Source organism: Octopus bimaculoides, chromosome 16 (assembly GCF_046866305.1).
Source record: "Octopus bimaculoides isolate indiv1 chromosome 16, ASM4686630v1, whole genome shotgun sequence".
NCBI lineage: Eukaryota > Metazoa > Mollusca > Cephalopoda > Octopoda > Octopodidae > Octopus > Octopus bimaculoides.
The window spans coordinates 26886570-26907842 of NC_142943.1; the positions used below are offsets into that span (position 1 = coordinate 26886570).

At 37.1% G+C, this 21273-nt stretch overlaps 1 protein-coding gene across 8 annotated transcripts in view; it reads left to right on the forward strand.

The window, feature by feature from the left end:
* The window catches only part of LOC106871768 (uncharacterized), a 1221261-nt gene that overhangs the window by 432098 nt on the left and 767890 nt on the right, over positions 1-21273 (forward strand). For all 8 annotated transcript variants that reach the window (XR_016244689.1, XR_016244690.1, XM_089364843.1 and 5 more), the window contains exons 32-33: positions 12884-13064; positions 20978-21141. Coding sequence is in view for 6 of the 8 variants with exons in the window: in XM_089364843.1 (XP_089220969.1) it covers positions 12884-13064; positions 20978-21141 (345 nt within the window). In the remaining 2 variants the exon portion in view is untranslated. The remainder of the gene's footprint in view (positions 1-12883; positions 13065-20977; positions 21142-21273) is intronic.

The window sequence follows — 21273 nt, forward strand, 5'->3', positions numbered from 1 at the left end:
CTAAGATCAAAATGCTATTTTGAATAAAATAAAATAAAATAAAATAAGAATGTAATTTGGTGAGACTATGATCCGTTTGATTCTATGTGTACTCAGAGATAGTATTTGATGCAACTCAATGATAGTAAATGTTTCAGTTAGGTGTTATAGATATATCATATTTGTTGGATTTCTTTACACAGAGAAAACTTCTTTAAGCACTTCTTTAATCTACACCTACTGAGTCAAAGATAAGCTTCTGATTACTGGTTCATTTCCAAAAGGGGATTTGTGCTACTACAACTCCAGCCCATATTCGAGTTGAGATTCTAGTGACTTATCGATTGGAACACACACGGTGCACCTTTTAGTTTGGGTTACCATGACCTAAACTCCTCCTCTTCCGTATATATATTGGGTCATCCCGTAAATAATGCGGTTTTTTCAATTGCATGAATTAAAAGTCGGAAGGAGACGGGATAAATTACCTGCATCAACTTGCTATAAATGCAGGTCGTAATTCTACCTTGTACTTATTCTTAGTGCAAGTTTATAAGAGTGCAGTTCGATTTTAGCAGTTATTTTTTCAAAGTTATAATGGAAGTAACAAAGGAGCATATTCGGCATAGTTTGCTTTATGAGTTCAATAAAGGCAAAAGTGCGAGGAATATTAATGTAGTATTTGGGGATCGGACAATAAGCGTAAGCTAGTGTCAACGGTGTTTCAGAAATTCAGAGCCGGAAACTACAACCTAGAATACGAACCACGTCCTGGATTATCTGTAGAGATCGGCGAGGACGTCCTGCAAACCCTGGTAGAACAAAATCTCATTGTGAAAGGATGGTTGCAGCCAAGGAAATACTGGTTCAATACTTAGGATTTGCGGGGAATAAAATTCCCTTAAAACAATAGGTATATATAAAGCATATAGTTTATATCCATTTAAAAGAAAAGATAATGGAGATTAGGAATTTAATAATTATTTCTTATTAACAAGATGACCAATTTGTTGTTAATAATAATCAATTACTCACTTCGTAATCTCCATTTTGTTTTCTTCTTTTACACACACACACACAACACACACACACACACACACACACACACACACACACACACACACACAACACACACATACACACAACACACACACACACACACACATATCATTATTATTATTATCAAGTTTGAAAACAAAGAAATCTAATAGATACGAATTTATGTATTACGTAACATATTCACCTACAATTAAAACTACAAAACATATAAAAATATATAATTTTGCATTTTAAAATACCTTGGATGGAAAATCATCATACAATTCTTGTATTGTCCTTTGCATACTCTGATGATTTCACGAATCCATTAGATCTCTCTGTTTCCAGACTTGATAACATTTGATATTTTACATTTTATATAATATAATTCATTAAAGAAATATCTCTTAAAATACAATATATTAAACCAGTGTATCTTGGAGGAAAATATCCCTATAAGAAGTTTAAATATGCTCAGTGTAACTATACATACATACAAACATACATATATATATATATATATATATATATATATATATATATATATATATATATATATATATATATGTACACGTACACGTAGAAAAAGAGGAGTAAATGAAAGTGATGAAAGAGAAAAACAGTGAAAGGGGCTTCTTTTCAACTGTAATATATTTATGTGGTCAGGCGAAGTTTAATTAAAAGTCAAGATGTCAATCTTTATTTAGTTATTGGTCTCTCTCTTCCTCTTTCTTTTTCTCCTTCTCCTCTTTTATTGTAAGCATGTTTCCATACAATCATTCACATACATGCGCTTTATACATACATCTACACATTACACCTCAAGTATCCTACTATTTACTTCCTTCACTCTTTCTCCTTCTCTTATAAACATATTAATATGGTTGCTAATATATACATATACATACACTCACACATTACACACATGCATACACATCTATATGTAAAATAATATGCTTATATATATATATATATATATATATATATATATATATATATGTGTGTGTGTGTGTGTGTGTGTATGTGTGTGTGTGTGTGTGTGTGTGTGTGTGGACCCACACAAGTAATTCCCAGGAGTGCCTCCGGATTTAAACATCCCCTGGTTGCTTGGATACTTCAGACTACCCCTGAAAAATTGAAGCAATCCTAGCATTTACCTATTTACATACCTCTGACTAAGACTGCCTTAGCCAGCTTTAAACAGGCGCATACTGAATAATGGAGCAGATACTAATAGAAGCATCTCTAAAGGACATACCAATACCACCCAAAAATGTATACCTTAAGAAAGTTATCAGTAAAATAACTGACTTCACTCACTGACTGCGTTGGAAGGCATTATTCCATGATAAAAATGCCGATAATGAGCCACACCACCACAGAGATAATAACCAATTCACCAAAGGAATCTTTAGGACCAAGAAAACTCCTCCACTAAACAGCCACTTAGAAGCATTTGAAAACGAAATATGGAACACCATCAAAACATCAAATTCAAGCGACACCCACTAAGGAATAATTACCAAAGATACCTTAAGGACCTCCTGCACAAGCTAAAATCGCAGAATGGAATTATTGTCCACTCGGACAAAACTAGAAATTCTTATACTATGGACATTAACTTATACCACCAACTCCTACACAAAGAAATAACAAAAAATATATATAAAGTAGCACCAGATAGCACCTTACAATCCATGAACTTAGCAGCCAAGGACATCATGTTAGACTATAACTTAGCCAAAAAAAACTGAGCCATTTATACCACTTAGACCTAGAATCATTTTAAAAGACCATAAACCCAACTTCCTTACAGACACTAAAGTTAGATTAATATGCCCAAATAGATCAGACCTATGCAAATTAAGTAAACTAATACTAGATAAGTACATCCCTACGCTAAAAAGTAGACTCTCCCTCGAATTATGGTCTAACACATACGAAGCCCTAAACTGGTTCTCCAAAATACCGAACACTAATAACTACAAATTCATACAGATAGACATAGTAGACTACTACTCCTCAATTAACCCCACGATCCCAAATAGTGCCCTAATATTCACCAAAAACCACTCACAGCTAACTAGGAAAGAAATTAATGTAATACTTGAAGCTAGGAAATCTATTATAAGTTTTGATAATAAGCTCTGGGTCAGTAAAGACTCCCCAAACTCCTTCGATATCACCATGGGAGCCCCGGATTCAGCTCAGATAACAGACTTAGTGGGAATATATTTGCTCTCCTACATACAGGAGGAATTCCCAGACCTTGAAGGTGGATTATACAGGGACAACGCGCTATTCGTAGTTAAAAATCCCTCGAATAGGAAACTAGAACTCATTAAGAAAAACTTACATAAATTCTTCAAAAGATTTGGACTAGCCATTTCTATAGAAAATGAACACACCTCCATAAACTACTTAGACGCCAATTGCAACCTAGCCACAGGACTCCATGAACCATACATAAAGCCAAACACTAACCTAAAATACATAAATGCATCCAGTAACCACCCGCTATTCCCTAAGAGAGGCTTAACACATAGTATAAGCAATAGGATATCACGCCTCTCCTCTAACCAAGATATTTTTAATAAGCATAAGGAAACCTACAACATCGCACTACATAGAGCAGGATTTAACCATAAAATTAAGTTCATAGAACCCAATAACCATAAAAAAGACCCAACTATAGGGAATCTAAACGCTAGAAACACATACACTATTAATACACCAAACACTGCTGCAAACCACACTAACGATACGAATGACACAGATAAACATAACACATGTAATAGAAATACAAAAGGGCCCAAAGCCAAACCACATAACACCAAAAATACCAACAACAGTGTAAACACCAATACCAACAATACGACTAGGACGAATAAGGCTAATAACAAGACGAAGCAGAAATACAATAGTAACCTGAACAAAACCAATATTAAGCAATACAAAGATAAGTTTAGTATGAATAACAGTGAGACGCAGCAGACTAAAAGAAAGCATATATCGGGCCCACAAATACCTAACAATACTAACACAGAAAAAAACGAAAAGACATATAAAAAATAAACCTAACTATAGAAATAAATTAGATAGCCGTAAAGAAAAATTCACTAGCCTTCCCAGTTATGATGGCAGGATACGATCTGGCTAATCATTCCCTACAACATGAATCTCAAATCTAACATAGTCCGCTCACTAATGAACATAATAGATAAACACCTCAATGTAAACAATAAATACGCAGGAATATTTAAGAACAAAATAAGAATAGGCCACAGCCTGACATGCAACTTAGATACCATAATAGCATCTATTAGTAATAATAAATTAGACGCATTCTATACAGCTAGAAACACCACGAACAACCAAACCAACAACCCTCCAACTAATAGAACTAACTCCAACCCTAATCCAACACCCCTTACTAGGAGAGACGCACACCAAAAAAGCAATAGGGCCATACAACAACACACAGACATAGACACCCTTTACAACCTATGTGGCTGTAGAGATAGGAATAAATGTAATTTCTCCAATAGATGTAAGACCGAAAATATAGTTTACCAATGCGACGTACAAACAAACAGCCATACTAGATCTTACATTGGGAGGACGAAAAACCAAATACGGCTTAGATACAATGAGCACCTATCTAGCTTTAGAAATAGAAATAAGGCAAATTCAACAGGACTTAGTAGGTATATCTGGGAACTAAACGACAATAAGATAGAATATAAACTAAAGTGGCACATACTAAAAGTAGCTAATTCCTATAACCCAACTAACAGACGCTGTGAACTTTGTTTAACTGGGCGGCTCAGAATGACCTATTAAACAGGAGATCTGAATGTAGCCTAATCTGTCTTCACGCTAGTAAATACACATTCTCTAAGTATAATTAAATATATAATACATTCTACTTCCTAAGTATAATTAAATATGTAAAAAAGAATTTTCCTTTTCTAAGTATAATTGATTATAATTAAATAGTAATAAGACCAGAGTTAGCCCCCTTTTCACCTAAGTTTAGGGTTGCTCTCCTTTACTAACACCGCCGGTGCTAAAAATATACGACGCATTCCTCAATCATAACAACATCACGTGGAAATGCATTTGATTAAAATCGGAATTATGAGCTTAAATAGCACCCATCCTACATCCCCCTACAGGAAGACCAACACAACTTCAACTAAAACGTAAGGCTTTCTTTACCTAATGCTATTATTATACCACCATATGCATTAATATATCCACTAATTGTTTCTCCCACATCTCTCACACCATGAACTCTTAACATACTCCTCAACATTCTGAAGAGATCTGCCAAACAATTTGGCAAATTGAAACATGCGTAAATGACTCATTACATAACCTCCACATAATAAAACAATGGCTAACTAGCCCAACCGAATTGCTTCTTCTTGTATTACCGTCTCCGATGAAGGGATACATTGGAGTTTCCCTGAAACAGCTGTAAGACTTTATCCATAAAATATAATTCTAACTTTGCCATTGGTCTCTTTATCCTTTTCTTTATATACATATATATACAGAGAAAGAGAGAGAGAGAGAGAGATTATGAGAGGTAATGGTATCAGTAAGACCCAAAGGTGTCAGGTAATGCTGAGTAAGTGCTATGGACAGACTATAGTTAAGCTCCAGGTTCGGTGATTATGCGAATGTGGAGTCCAATGTAGGTCATATATCAGCATGTGTATATATAAAAAAATTTCAGAATGAGATATAAATATTTTATATATCCCTTCATCGAAGACGGTGTGAGAATAACTGTTGCATAACCATCTTCTCACACGGTTTCCGATCAAGGGAGATATAGAATATCCCGGAAACAGCTGTAAGACCTTCTAGTTTTAAATGTTCTCACAGCCTTGGATTTTTATCTCATTCTGAAAATTTTATATATATATATATATATATATATATATATACCCACCCACACATGCACATATATATAATCATACATACACATGTACAGACATATACATATGCATGCATATATACACATATCTACACATACCTGTACACATCGTATATAGATGCACTGACACATATATGCACACATCTGTATGTATGTATATATATTTTCTATGCCATAAAAGTATTTTCATTTTAGGTTGAGAGTTTAAAAAAGGGATCCTTACGTAAGTACAGTCACAATTATAAAATATGAAATAAATATAAAAGGTTCAAAGTTTAATTTAAAAGGAAAATACAGTTCTCTCCAATGCCTATCGATTTCATACAACATATGTATGGAAAGGGTCAAACTCGTGTATTCAAGTACTCGCTTATTTCTCACCAATCGTATTTTCCGGGAAAGTTAGTTTTAACTACAGTACCTGTATGGGTAATCTATGTAATGTTCATAATTTGTTCCATTTTAAAGTCCATACGTGTTGCTTTTGCTTTTCTTTCAGATGTTTAGTTTTGGTGAGAATTTTTTGATAAAATGCAATTTCACTGCCTTTCGGAACTTTGGTTCATCCCTTGACCATTTGTAGAACAGGAAAGTCTTGAATCTGCCATCTACATATTATTTCTAGATGCTTACTCAGTGGAATCTTGCATAGTTCTTCATGTCGGATGTGTTGTCTGTGGATTATTGCACGTTGGCAAAGGGATTGTTGGTTTCACCAATATAATTCTCCTAGTAGCCGGAGCATGTAATGCAGTATATGTGATTTTGTGTCTTGCAGTTCATATTTGCATCTATTTTGAACGAATCCACTCTTAAATGTTATGGGGGACCATTGTCTAAATATTTGAAACTGTTGTTATTGTTACATGTTCCACATCTTCCATATCCACACTCGCTTACCGAAAATTCCGATTCAGTCTCTGATGTGAATTTTGCCTTCGTGAAATATTTTTTAAGAATTTTTCGCTGGCGTTTACTGTTTTGTAAGAGGTTTTTATCAACCATATTTTTCATTCTGGGGGTTTTATAGAAATTCTGGCAGGTTTGTTTTTTATAGCGTGAAACATGTTGGTTACTCCACAATTATGAGTATTGATAAATAGAATAATATGTTCCTAATTTTTTTCTTTGGTGTCCTGAGTTGTGTGATGTCCAACTTCGTCGCCCTTATAATTCTATTGTTTATTAATTTTTAGGAGTAATTATGTTTATTAGGAAACTTTTGAGTACATAAATTCGGATTACTATAGTACAGATGCATTTTGCCATGCTGTATGGAATGCTCTTTTTGATATGTGAAGAATGGCACGGGTAAAAGTTCAAATATCGATGTGTGTCCGTTTTATTTTGTAAAATATGTCTGCCATGATATTGGAGTCGTGTATTTTTATGTGAATGCCTAGGAGGATTCTGTTTTGAATTTGATAAATGGGTGAAGTGTGTTCAGGGTGTTATTAAATATATGTAGATCATCATTTGATCTGTCCCCCAAAATGAAGTAGTCATCGAAGAAGCGTTTCCACTTTTCAATGAAGTATATCTTGAAATTATGATTAAAAGATTTTTTTACGTCCTTGTAAAGGTTTTCTTCTAAGAAACCCATGACTGGGTTAGAATATGTGGGTGTGAATTCCGTCACCATAGTCGTGCTCTTTATTTGTTGATATACTTTATTATTGAAGCTAAGGGTGTTCTCTTTAGTACCAAGCACGTGGCCTTGGTAATGCACTCCATTTTGAAGCGTTTGTCTGTCTACCCTCTATGTTTTCTACCCAGTGTTTGATTGCCAAATTGTGAGTTATATATATATATATATATATATATATATATATATATATATCATTTGTAAATTTGTCTGTTCTCAATGCATTCTCAAATGGCTCAAACACATCAACTCAAATTTTAATTTTACATCATCAGACAACAGAAGTGTCAACATGTATATTATTTTCGATTAAATGAATGTAACATTGACACGGTTTCGTATTATGTTTCAAAATTTAGAAACTAAACGTGAATCCCGAATCACCAAATCGCCCCTCTAGTTTATTTTTCTGAGGCTTTCCTGATGTCAAATGAAATGGTTTCTCTCTCACATTTCATAACTAAAACGATCTGCGAGATATTTTTCTTAGGGAATAACATTTTATTTTTAAAATTACGTGTCCTTTCTGGTTTAGGCTTTCTGCTTGGATCTCAGTTGCATGCATCAGCACTTGTGATATGCTAATGATACAAAAGCTGAGGCATATATCAAAAAGCTTAAGGGTCTCATGGGTTGTTCTCATACCTCTAGACAGGGTGGTCTTCAAATGATTTTTTGCGATCTCGTTTACTGTCTAATTCTTATTTACTGGGTCCTTTACTCATAGTGGTGTTGTATGGCCTGTTACTCAAATTACGGCTATGGACCTGTTGAAATATATCATCCCAGATCACTTGTAATGTTTTGTCTCTACATCAGAGGTGTAGATCTCAGCTAAATTGTTGGCATCTTGTGTACTTCTAGATTTATCATTTAGCCTTTGCATAGAAATTGAACTTCTGGGGCTCAGATTGTGTATATGCTTCATTAATTTTGTTCAAATCGTAGGTTCAGCTTATTCAATGATTGTAGTCAGGGTTTGATCGAAGGGGACTTATATGCTTAGCTAAGATGATCGTGTATATTCACTAATATTTGCATTTGTTTTTAAAAATAGACAATGATCTTTTTAAATGTTTCGACTAAGTTGTGAAAGAAACAAATTTAAACTTCTTCACAGCTTGGTTAATCTTACCTCTCATGTTGGTTTTAATTCTACAATTGCATTTAAACATACATTTGGAGCAGTGTTTGACTTTATCGTAAACTGTTTTGAAAGGTTGACTTATTTCTTTACGTGTTTAACACTACAGAAATGTGTTTACATCATATGTGTTAAGATGTATAAATCATTCATATAGATATGTAATACTTAAAACATGTAGAAATATTCGTATGTGATCTTACTGCATTCTGTAGCTCAAGTTTTCCAATATTTGGTACGTTACCTTCATATGAGCAGTAATTACACACGTCCGAGTATCGCTCTAATCATAATGGCCTCCATGATGTATGTATGTATGTACGTATGTATGTATGCATGTATGTATGTATGTATTATGTATGTCTCTTCTATTTTTTAACTATTATAAATCTTCTATTGAGGAGGGAGCCGATTTCCAACAAAGATACAAGACTCCATCTTCGGGATGTAGTTAACAGAGACAAATTCACATTTGGAACTTGAGAAAAGTCTTGCCTACTTTTACTGTTACACTCACAGATTGAACTTGTAATCTAAGAATCAGCCAGTCAATTTCTCTTTCTGAAAATCCCAGTTTATCTATATTCTCCTTGTATGTATGTATGTATGTATGTATGTATGTATGTATGTATGTACACAAACGTGCATGTATTTATGTTTTGTGGAATTATTGATTCTTGTATCTACCACTTGGGCATTAGTCTATTTTATTGTAATGATGAAATGAATTATGTTGATCTAAACTGAATTCTAATTATTCTCAACTGTATACTTCATTGATATTAAAATTTTATTCTGTTGTGGTAGAATTATTGGAATAAGTATTACAAAATAGAACAGAGATAACAGAAAATTTTGTAGAAAATAATTGCTTCAAGAAATGGCTAATTCTAAATTTTATATTCATGAATAAATTCTAAGGTCTAGCCATATTGTGCCAAAGTAGCTTATATGTACTTTAGATCCAAGAGAGTCTAACCGTCTGATGCTTTGCTCCTGGTTTGGCTACTTCATGCAGGAGGCAGGACTTCTGGAGAGGTTCCAGACTAACTGTGTCCCACAGTGCGTCGGCTCATCGCCAAGATGGCAGAACCATCATCCGACTATTCTGCGGAAGACCAATACAACGCCCAGAAGAACTCTCAGCCTCTTATCACAACGATCAGAAGAAATAAGACTGTTCAACATCGGAACAGACACATGCATGTCACCGACCAATGAGTAATCAACTTACGCTACAAAATACGTGCTACTACATGGAATGTCTTGTTGCTCATTCGTCCAGGAGAAGCCATTCTGCTATCCCAGGAGCTTCTTCTAGAGCGGCCCCGAGGACAGAACAGGCCTCTGTGGTGTGGCATTAGTCGTGCCCAAGCACATCTGCAATTACTCATAGAACCCGGTGAGTGATCATTTGTCCACCTGTTTTCATCGTTGCCTATACCCCCATAGATATCGCAGAGAAGACAGTCAAGGACGACTACTGCAAACAGCTTCAAAGATTTTAGGACCAGTTGCCACCACGAAATCACCATTCCCCTGACGGACATCAGTGCTGCCATCTCTTCTCCCCAAGTACCCTTCGACAGACCTACTCCAGACTCAATCTATTGGTAATCGCCTCCTGCTCCGATGCCGCAACAACAATTTCTATATTGCAGACACATTTTCCTCCCGCAGACTTGCTCATCACAGGACTGCCGGATCTACAGAGGGGCTCAACTCGGCAATACCTACTATCGATTGCTGGCGGCGACACTCACGTTGAAGTTGCGAGATGACTCTGTCACAAAGTACCAGCAACGCTCTGATTCATTCTGTATTTGTAATCTCAGCATCGCCTCAGAAGTTGCGTGATTTAACAACAATCACTTCACTTCTTTGGCCGAAAAATGAGATTACCAACTGGGAAAGTTTCAAATCAAGTGCCAAAAAGTCAGACCGTGATGCCCTGGTAAACTCAAGACCTCTTCTCAAGTGACCCTTGATCCTACTGCGGAGGTCGTACACAAGTAACTGCCGCCGTGAGGCTCACCTATGCAGTAACACGAATGAAGACGACCAGCCCAACTGGATACACGACAACTCCATTCAGAAGACAGGGAGAAGTTCTGGGCGGGAGAAGCCGAGCACCTGGATCCAGCAGCAAAGGATAACGATATCAACCTGATATTCAACATGCTCCACAGAGAGTTTACCGGTCTCTAGTTCAAGACTACCTCGGTGAGAGATACCAATGAAATTTAATCATCATAGAAACCACCTGCCCCGAACACTGGAAGGAGCACTTCGGCTTTTTTCGTCACCTATCTGTCCAAATCAATCCCAGTCTAATAATCACTGCACACACAGCCCTAACCAATGACACTTGTAGAATCGATCCTGTTAACTTTCATGAAGTCAGAATCTGCCCTGTGGCCACGGAGATGTTCAAGCCAGACGGAGAAAACATGACTCAACGGCTCACATGCATCATCAATCATCTATGGGTATCAGAGTAGCTTCTAAATGACTGAACTCAGAGTAATATCCTCTTTGTTAAAAAGCGGAAGGCAACAAACTCGTCTGCAGCAACTACAGGGGCACCACCCTCCTTTCCATCCCAGGTAAGCCCTTCATCAGGATCTTCCTCAGTCGTGCTCTTCTTGTCATTAGAAGCACACACCATTCACAGTAAGCCAGGTTCATACCGTATTGATCCTCTGCAGACCATACTTTTTCCCTTCGTCTCATCGTTCAAAGATCTCGGGAGGTCTGCAAAGATCTCCACCTCTACATCGCCTTTATCAACTTTAAGGTGGCTTTGAACACGGTCGACCAAGCATATTTCTGGAAAATTCTCGAGCTCGAGTGTGCGTCTCCCATGGTCACCACCCTATTCTAGTAGCTCTATAGCAGTGCCGAGAGCTGGGTGCAGGTGAACAGGAAGGACTCTGACTGGTTCCCCCTCAAGAGCAATAGACAGGGCTGCATGGCCGCTCTCGACCTCATCACATATGTCATCGATTATTTGGTGAGTGAGTCTCTGGCGTGACCTAGAACTACACCTTACTGACCTGGAGTATGCGAACGACACCACCCTATTCAGCAATTCGATTGACGAGCTAAGGGACGCAGAGAATCAGCAAAACTTGGCTTTCAGGTGAGATAGGCGGAGTCCATGCGGATGCATGTAGGTGATAGCTCGGACCCTCTTCCTCCTTATTGATCCCAAGGTCGTGAAGTTTGTCATCTCTTTCATCTATCTGAGCCCTGGTCACTAGAGTCATGTACTCCCTATGGAAGCCCCTTTGGCAGCATTGCTCTATCTTCCTAAAGACGAAATTCTCTGTCTACAACGCATCGGCCCTCGCCAACGACCCTGGCAAAGAAGATCGGTGACGTCGATAGTAGAACTTTTGAGAACATCAGGTAGTACTATCATGTTTCCAACAAAGAACTGCGTGCGCGCACGCATCAGCCTCCCAGCTTCCCACCTCACATCTATCCATCGGATTCGCTAATACGGACGTTTCCTCCATCTTCCGCTATATCATTCTGCCTGGGTTTTACTCCCATTCGATCCTGAAGCTACAGACTAGGAGAAGCCTCATTATGGCTGGACGTGGTTGGGGGATATTTCCCGAATACTGACGTCACCGTGGAGGATTCATTAGGGGCTGCTACGAGACAGCCAGTGATAGAGCACCGGTGGACCTGGTCGGTTCTACGCATTATGATGTCTTGTAACCACTAACCTGGGAGGATCTCAACCACAATAAGCAAGAGCTTGAGGTAACCAGACATGGCTAAACTCTACGCATGAGCGGAATATTGAAATCTGTTACAATATTGAACTTATATAACAAGATAATAAACATATTATAACAAATAATTATTACAATAACATCTATGGTTGAAATTGTTGCTTGAATTTTCCTGACTTTCTCTGTGACAGGACAAACCCATAACACTTCAAATACTTAATGTCAAGTAACACAATTCTCAATATTATGAATACAAACGTTAAACCATCGCAGTGAAATATGTTCACCAAATTCCCCAGTATTTGAATGTATTTGAATGTATTTTTCACTTTGTATCAAACATTAGGGTACATTAATTAAATGTATTTTTGTTTTATTTATAGTTTGTTCGTGTGGATAACCAAACCCCTCCGGAAATTATAATTCATTTGATAATATATCAATGGAATTGCTCATTGCCAAACTTGCTTATTTCTGTGATTGGAGAAAGAGAAGACGTCCAGTTGAATGAACCTACTAAAGAAGCTCTCGGGCATAGTTTGGTTAAAGCTGCAAGAGAAACAGGTAAAAAGATTTTAGCACACTAACTGCGAATAATAATAATAATAATAATAATAATAATAATAATAATAATAATAATAATAATAATAATAATAATAATAATAATAATACTAATATTGATAATAATAATAATAATAATAATAATAATAATAATAATAATAATAATAATAATAATAATAAATTCCACAAACTGGCCACGAACTGGAGTGTCAACCTTAGGAATGAGCAAGTGTCTCTGTTGTGCCATTTCTGCAATAGAATGCATGAAACGATTGCCCGTATCACGAACGAATGCCCTAGACTTGACCAGAACCACTACAAGTTGTATCGATATGGTTAGGTAGCGAAAGTGCTACACTGGAAACTGTAAAAAGTGTGTGCTAGAAAGAGGCAAGACGAAGTATGTGCACAAACCACAAAGAGTGGCGGAGTCGGAGACTAGCAAAATCCTCTGTGATTTCCCAATCCAAATAGATAAGGTACTAGAGTATAACACCACCTAGTGGTGGTGGGCAATGTGCAACACATATGCTATATAGTTGATGCTGCATACCCCTTTGACCCACGAATAGTCAAGAATGAAGGCGAAAAGATAAATACAACCCTCTTAAGTACGAAATATCCCGGCAATGGAATGTAAAGAAGGTGAAGATAGTGTCAATTAATGTTGGGTCCTTGGGATCAATATGAGAAGGCATCAACAGGAATATAAAAGAAATTGGAATAGCATGCCCAGTAGATCTGTTACACATGGTTTGCTTCCTTGGCACAGCCAGGATAATCAGGAGAGCATTAGATAGTTTAAAAGAATTGATAGCATGTTTCTGTAGGCTGCAGGTAGCAAGACCATTACGCATGTAAAACTTTAGGAGCCCCAACAAAATCTGTGATTAAGAGAATTAATAATAATGATAATAAAGCAATGTGCAAAACGGAAAATATGAAATCCTAATCACAAATCAGCTTGAAATTCTAACTTGTTGTCTGTTGAGGCCTCTGGGTGAGACTTAGAGTCAACTTGTAAAAATACAAAGCACCAGCTAAACATAATAATAATAATCTTAACCAGTTGAGCATGTCCCTTGGTGGCTGATGATATGTGCATCTCTGATCATGAGCAGAGGTAGTGGGGGAGCATCATAGCCATGTGTTGAGAGGAATTCTTTGGGGTTTGAATAATTCACCTTTGGAAACATGGGTGTTTTGCTCAACATCCTTAAACAAACCTTATTCAGGGACCTTTTAAGCGGGATGGGCCACTCGACCTGAAGAAAATTCTAACTGGGCCCCACTTGCGAAGTCATGCGCTGTTTATTTGATATGAGATTACCATGTCGCGTACATATGGTTGTGATGCATGTTCCTGCTCTACCCTTATCAGATGGGTAGTCATGATGAGTAAAATGGGCTTCGTATATTTTACCCCAGTGCCACTTTGATGGCATGCACTGCTCTCTCACTCAATAATAATAATAATAATAATAATAATAATAATAATAATAATAATAATAATGACAATTCCTATCATAGTAGGTGCCTTAGGTATAATAAAAAAATATTCAGACAAATACATAACAAAAAAACCAGGACATACAAATATATATAACATACAGAAAATTGCACTACTGGGCACTGCACACATCCTACGCAAAACACTTTCAATACAGTAACCATAAGAGCATCACAGCAAACCACAGCACATACCCAAGGCACACAGAGCTGCGCTCGGTAGTGCAGTGAAAGCACGTTATAAAAATAAAACTACTGAACAACAACAACAACAACAACAACAACAACAATAATAATAATAATAATAATAATAATAATAATAATAATATTAATAATAATAATAATAATAACTATAATAATAATAACAAGCCAGTCGTTGAAGGTAAAAATGTCACTATCTACTGTGATTTTCTAGTCAATACAGACAGAATGATTCAGGAAAATCGACCAGACATAGTTAATAAAGACAGGGAAGATAATATTTGAAGTCTAATTGATTTAAGTTTTTCCACTGATAAAAATATATCTGTAAAAGAATTTCACAAATTAAGTGAATGTAAGTATCTGGAAATTGAAATAAAAAAGATGTGGCATCTTAAATCGAGGATTGTTCTTGTTATTGTAGTGCCCTACGAATGATAAGAAAGGGATGTCAGGAACATGTAGATAATGTCCCAGAAGAACCAAGTCTCAGCTATTGTGCTGACAAGTGCTGCCCACATCTTTAGAAAAGCCCTATCAATTTAAATGTCTGTGTTGTATTACGTGAAGATATTTTGCTACTGCCCCTGCCACTTCCCCACCCCAAGCTTTCAGTCATACTGTAAAATCTCATAGCCTTCACACGTCCTTGAATGCTGGGTGTGTCTCGGCGAGTCATATAATAATAATAATAATAATAATAATAATAATAATAATAATAATAATAATAATAAACTAATGAACCAACTGAGAGTTATTAGGAGGAAGGGATACTTATCTGGAGTAGAAATATCTCGGATTAGTGAGAGTCTGAGAGACCCTGCGAATGAGCTACAAAGGATGGCCGCAGTTGAAAATAGCGATGTAGGAATTGAAAGCAGGGAGAAGAGTAGACGGGAGAAAGAGTGGAATAGTGATGGGGCTGTTAAAGATGAGGAATAGGAACGTTATACAGTGAACTCTGATACTGTGGAGGATGGACATGCAAGGGAAATGAACCAACTAGATAATGAATTGATTGAAATTCAAAGATATCTCACCGAGTTGATGAATGTTCCAGAACAAAATTCCCCATGAAAATGAGAAGGTTAGATAGGAGTATGATCAATAAAGTAACACAAAAGATAAATACTGTCATACCATACATCCTGATGGAGGACATAACACAAACAAGGAATCTTCTCCTAGTTATTGCGCTACTTCTTGAGGAGAAATTACAGCTTAAGAGAACAGATTGTTCATAACCCGAAGCAATTCTTCTGAACGTTAGAAGGAGACAAGGGGGGAAAATGTTGCTCCTGGTGCAAATCAAGCCAAGGAGTTCTGGAGCGGATTATGGGGAAACAATGTACTACGTAAAAGGGATGCAATATAGATAGAAACTATCAAGACAGAATTACAAGGAGGAAAGAAACAAAGGAATATTGTTATGAGCTTGTGTGATGTGAAAGTACTATTGGGTAAAGTGCCTAACTGGAAAGCCCCCGGATCAGATGGGATTCATGGCTTCTGGTTGAAGAGATGCTATGCGGTGCATGAAAGACTAGTAGCCCAATTGAATGAGTGTCTCCAGAAAGGTACAATCCTTGCGTGGATGATGACTGGGAGGACAACGCTTGTAATGAAAGATAGAAGAAAGGGGGATATTGTGGGAAACTATCGTCCCGTAGCATGACTAAACATAATCTGGAAGCTACTCACTGGAATATGTGCGGCAAAGACATACACTCTCCTGGCACAGGAAGAAATACTACCAATGGAACAAAAAGGATGTAGGAAGAGTTCTCAGGGTACCAAGGATTACCTGGTCATCGATGAAACAGTTTTGAGGTATTGTTAAAAAACATAATACAAACATGTCTATAGCTTGGATTGACTTTAAGAAGGCATATGACATGAAGCCTCATTCTTGGATCGTTGAATGCCTGCAGATGTTTGGTGTTGCTGACAACATCACAAATTTTCTGATGCATAGCATAAAAGAGTGGAAAACCAAATTGTATTCAAATAATGTATTCCTCGGAGAAGTTAATATTAAAAGGGGAATCTTCCAAGGTGACTCGTTTTCACCGTTAGATTTTGTAATTTCACCCATAACAATGACACTGAGGAAAGTTAAGATGGGTTACTGATATGGGGAAAAAAAGGCCCATCATTGATCCATCTTCTGTTTATGGATGACCGGAAATTGTTTTGGAAATCTGACCAAAACAGTCCAGAAGTGTGGTAGTGACATCGGTATAGAATTTGGGATTACCAAATGCTCAGTACTTAATATGAAAAGAGGGAAGAAAGCAGCCTGCAGAGGATTGCGGTTACCATCAGGAGATACCATGGGTGAACCCAACGGTAGAAGGTATAGATATTTAGGGATTTGGGGGCTGGATCAAGGAAAGAATTTCAACCATGTTTCGTGGTCTTCTACCACAACAGCTCCTTTATAGGATCCAGTTAGCTCAAGACATCATCAGGAGGAACCACGTCCAGTTTCGGCTCCTACTCCTCTACCGTTTTGAGGTGTCTTCAACTCTGGTGTTGGGTGCATGTCTTCTTTCACTGTTTGTGACTGTTCTAATTCAACTGTGGAATGTCCCTCGCTATGGTTATTTTCCAGGAGGTTCTGGCCACACGTCTTACGGTTCATCAACCCGCGTTGTTGAATTACTTTCTTCTGACATACCTTCCCTTAGTGGATTAGGATCCAGTTAGCTCAAGACATCATCAGGAGGAACCACGTCAGGTTTCGGCCCCTACTCTACCGTTTTGACGTGGCGCCCCCCCCCCCCTCTTTCGGAGGTGTCTTCAGCTCTGGTGTTGGGTGCATGTCTTCTTTCTTCTATTCCTTGGCCTCTTCGATGCAGCATCAACGAGTGTCAGCGTCCGACTGATTGTCATGTCAAATTCTCCTTTTTATACCTGCTGCTAGGCTCCAGCAGGCTGCCCCAGCAAGTTGTCACGTGACACTGTCTAAATTTCCCGCTGCTAGGGTCCAGTAGGCAGCCCCAGCAAGTTGTCACATGACACTGTCTAAACTTTAACTGACAATGGAGGGCGCGAAGCCACTTCAGTGTCAGCCTGTCTCACCTAGGCATGTTATTCTACAAAGAGAATTGAAAGTGAAGGTCAGCGAGGCGTATCAAAAAGGGTGAAGATAGTGTTGAAATCCAACCTGAATGCCAAAAATTTGATTACTGCAATGAGTATCTGGGTAGTTATGGTGGTCAGATATAGTGCATCCATCTTCAAATGGACTAAGTAGGAAATATCAACAGTGGATAAAAGGACGAGAAAGCTGATGACACTGCATGCGGCACTACTGCATGGAACTGAGGAGAAACGAAAAGAAGACCTTGAAATGAGAATGTATTGACAGTTTGAATGGAATACACAAGATGTTAAAGATAATACAGCATCGTGGGCATGGCTTCAGTGAAGTGATTTGAAACGTATCACCGAAAGCCTGATCATTGCTGCACAAAACCAGGCTCTCGCTAACAATTCAGTGAAGTTTAACATCTATAAAACTTCTGACACCCAGAAATACAGACTGTGGAAAGAGTGTGGAAAATGTGACCCACTTGGTAAGTGGCTGTGAGAACATTGCACAAAAAGAATACAAGTGCCATCACGATAGTGTGTGTGTGTGTGTCTTCATTGGTTCTTATGCTGTAAATACCAATATGAAGTATCAGAGAACTGGCATGAGCATGTACCAAGTAAAGTTATGCGGGTGGATGGATAAGTAACAATACTCTGGGACTATGATTTTCAGAGGATCGTGTAATCGAAAACCGTCAGCCGGATATTGTCATATTGAATAAGAGAAACAAATACTGTCAGATCATAGATGTAGCCATACCAAATGACATGAATGTTGTGAGTAAAGAGGTTGAAAAAATCACCACGTACTCCGAACTGAAAGTGGAAATGGCAACACTATATGGATAATGTAAAAGTGATGGCAGTGGTGATTAGAGCGCTGGGATCAATCGAACTCAAACTTCAAAACTTCTTAAGGCAACTGGAAATCGCATGCAAGATTGATGTCTTGCAAAAAGCAGCCTTATTGGGTACAGCGGTCCTTGTTGTGACTTGACAGATGACTAAAGACTCCAGTTCAGTTTACCTACACTGTGTTACGAAGGAATAATAATGATAATAATGATAATTTTCTACCCTACTCAGACCCTACTAACAAATTCGTTAAATGGAACCACCATGGGTTACAGATGCTATGGACAAACAATAAGCTATTTCTATGCATGAATGACTTTAAAATTTTAACTAAGAATACTACGGAACTAAATAGCTTCTAAAAGCTGCCCATAGTTTCGGCAAGCTTTAGTAAAGAAAAAAATAGTAAAGAAAAAAATCAGAGAAAACAAAAGAAAGTAAAATATGGAGACGATAAAAGAAATAATTGAAGACAAAAAAAAATGTTTAAAAAAAAGTATGCAAAAGTTAAGTATGGGATGCAACACAATCATTAGCCTAAATTATAAAGATGGAAAACAACTTACAGAAGTTGTGCAAATACTAGAAAGAATAAACAAATTCTATGAAACATATATCATTCATAGAAAGAAGTTTCTCAAATAGTAAATTCAAAGGAAAGGATCACAGACATTTTAGAGATACAAGTTAGAAATGATGGCACGTTCAGGTAATCCATGTGATAGATGTTAAGTTGTTGACTCCTGTCAAACAGATCGAAATATATGTCTCCCAAATCATGTGGAATGACATTCAACATCTCACAGCAATGAATTCTGTGGTAAAATATATAGAAAGGACAAAAGGGGAGATTCTTGACCGACCAAGCACACAGTGTAAAAGGGTTTCAATAGATGACCATTTCATTTGACTACTGAACAGTACAATTTCCAAGTAACATTATTCAAACCCAATCAAATTGATCAATATCCTGGAATAATATGGTTGTAAGTTTATTGAGTTCACATTGCAATTATGTATTTTCTGGTTCCGCCCCAATTTGTAACACCTTGGTCAACTGTCTTTCATTATAACCATGGGATAACCAAAGATTTGTGACTGAGATTGGCAGACCTCATCCAAAATTCAGATCCATACCTTACGCTCTCTATGATGTATGAGGCAGAAGATATTAAGGATAGATCCCTCAAGAATTGTACAGATCTGAGTATTCCTGACACACTATCTGTCACTAGCATCTCAACCACTCTGTAAGTACTTAAAGTTATTGGCTACATACTTCTTGCCTGAGTCCTTCCTCCTTAGGGCCACCTTTCCTCAACTAACACGACAGGGAGTACTCTCAGTATTCTCAGATCCCTGCTGAGATATATCTTATTCTATACTTGCATAGGATTTATCTACAAAAATAGTAGCAGCTGAATCTCTTTATTTTTTGTAATTCCAAAGGATTTATCTTTTATTTGTAATAATAATTCATTTTGACTTGTTATAAAGGTTTTCTAGTTTAGCTGTGTTTGTTGTTGTTGAAACCTAGGTCAAGCTTAATTCAACAGACCTGTGTTCAAAACAATTCCAGCAATGACCATCTCATCTTATAAAGGGTTTGTTACACTACTTTATCCAGTGTGTTCTCTCCTCTTCAAAGATGGAAGGGGGAAAAGGTGATATAATTGTTGTATTCCAAAGGTCAAGTGACAATATAGAGGTTACCTGAGGTATTCCTGAGCATTACTAGACTTGAGCCAATAACTGAAATCATGTGACACTTTCATTTAAGACTTTACTCTTGTTCTTTAACACACGATACCTCTCCAGTTATCAATATTGAATAAAATATGCTTTTGTGCTGATGACTATAACTGAAAAAGGCTGAACTAAGTATATTGTTGTATTTAGGTTTTGCTTCTTTCAGTTATGAGTTCACATTCTGCTTGGGTTGTATTTTTGTTTTACACGTTTTGTCAAGGACTGATTAAAAATCGATAATTGAGTTCTAGGTTGATTCAGTATATCATATCCTTACTTCCATAATGAGAAATATATCAATGATTAGATTAACCTCAGTTAATGACTGGTGCATATTTCATCAGGCTTACACTGACAAAGAGAAAATTCATCCTTTTTGTGTGAAGTCTGAATGTGAAGGAATATAACTAAATGTCATAGGGTATTTTGTCCAAATATATATACTGTAGTTTTAGAATAAGAAATCATTATTTGAATATAATTATTGATCTCTTGTCTTGCAGATGCCTGGATCATAACTGAAGGTTTACATACTGGAGTTGCAAAACATATTGGGGAAGCTATACATGATAATGAAAGTAAAGTGGCTGCCATGAATGAAGTGAAAACTATTGGTATTGCACCATGGAACCGTGTACAAAACAAAGAATCCCTAGTGAATAAGGAGGTAAATTTCTGTTTCAGATATTTTCCATTTTTTTTTAACTTCTTATTTCTTTTATTGCCCACAAGGGGCTAAACATGGAGGGGACAAACAAGGTATTAGGTCGATTATATCGACCCCAGTGCGTAACTGGTA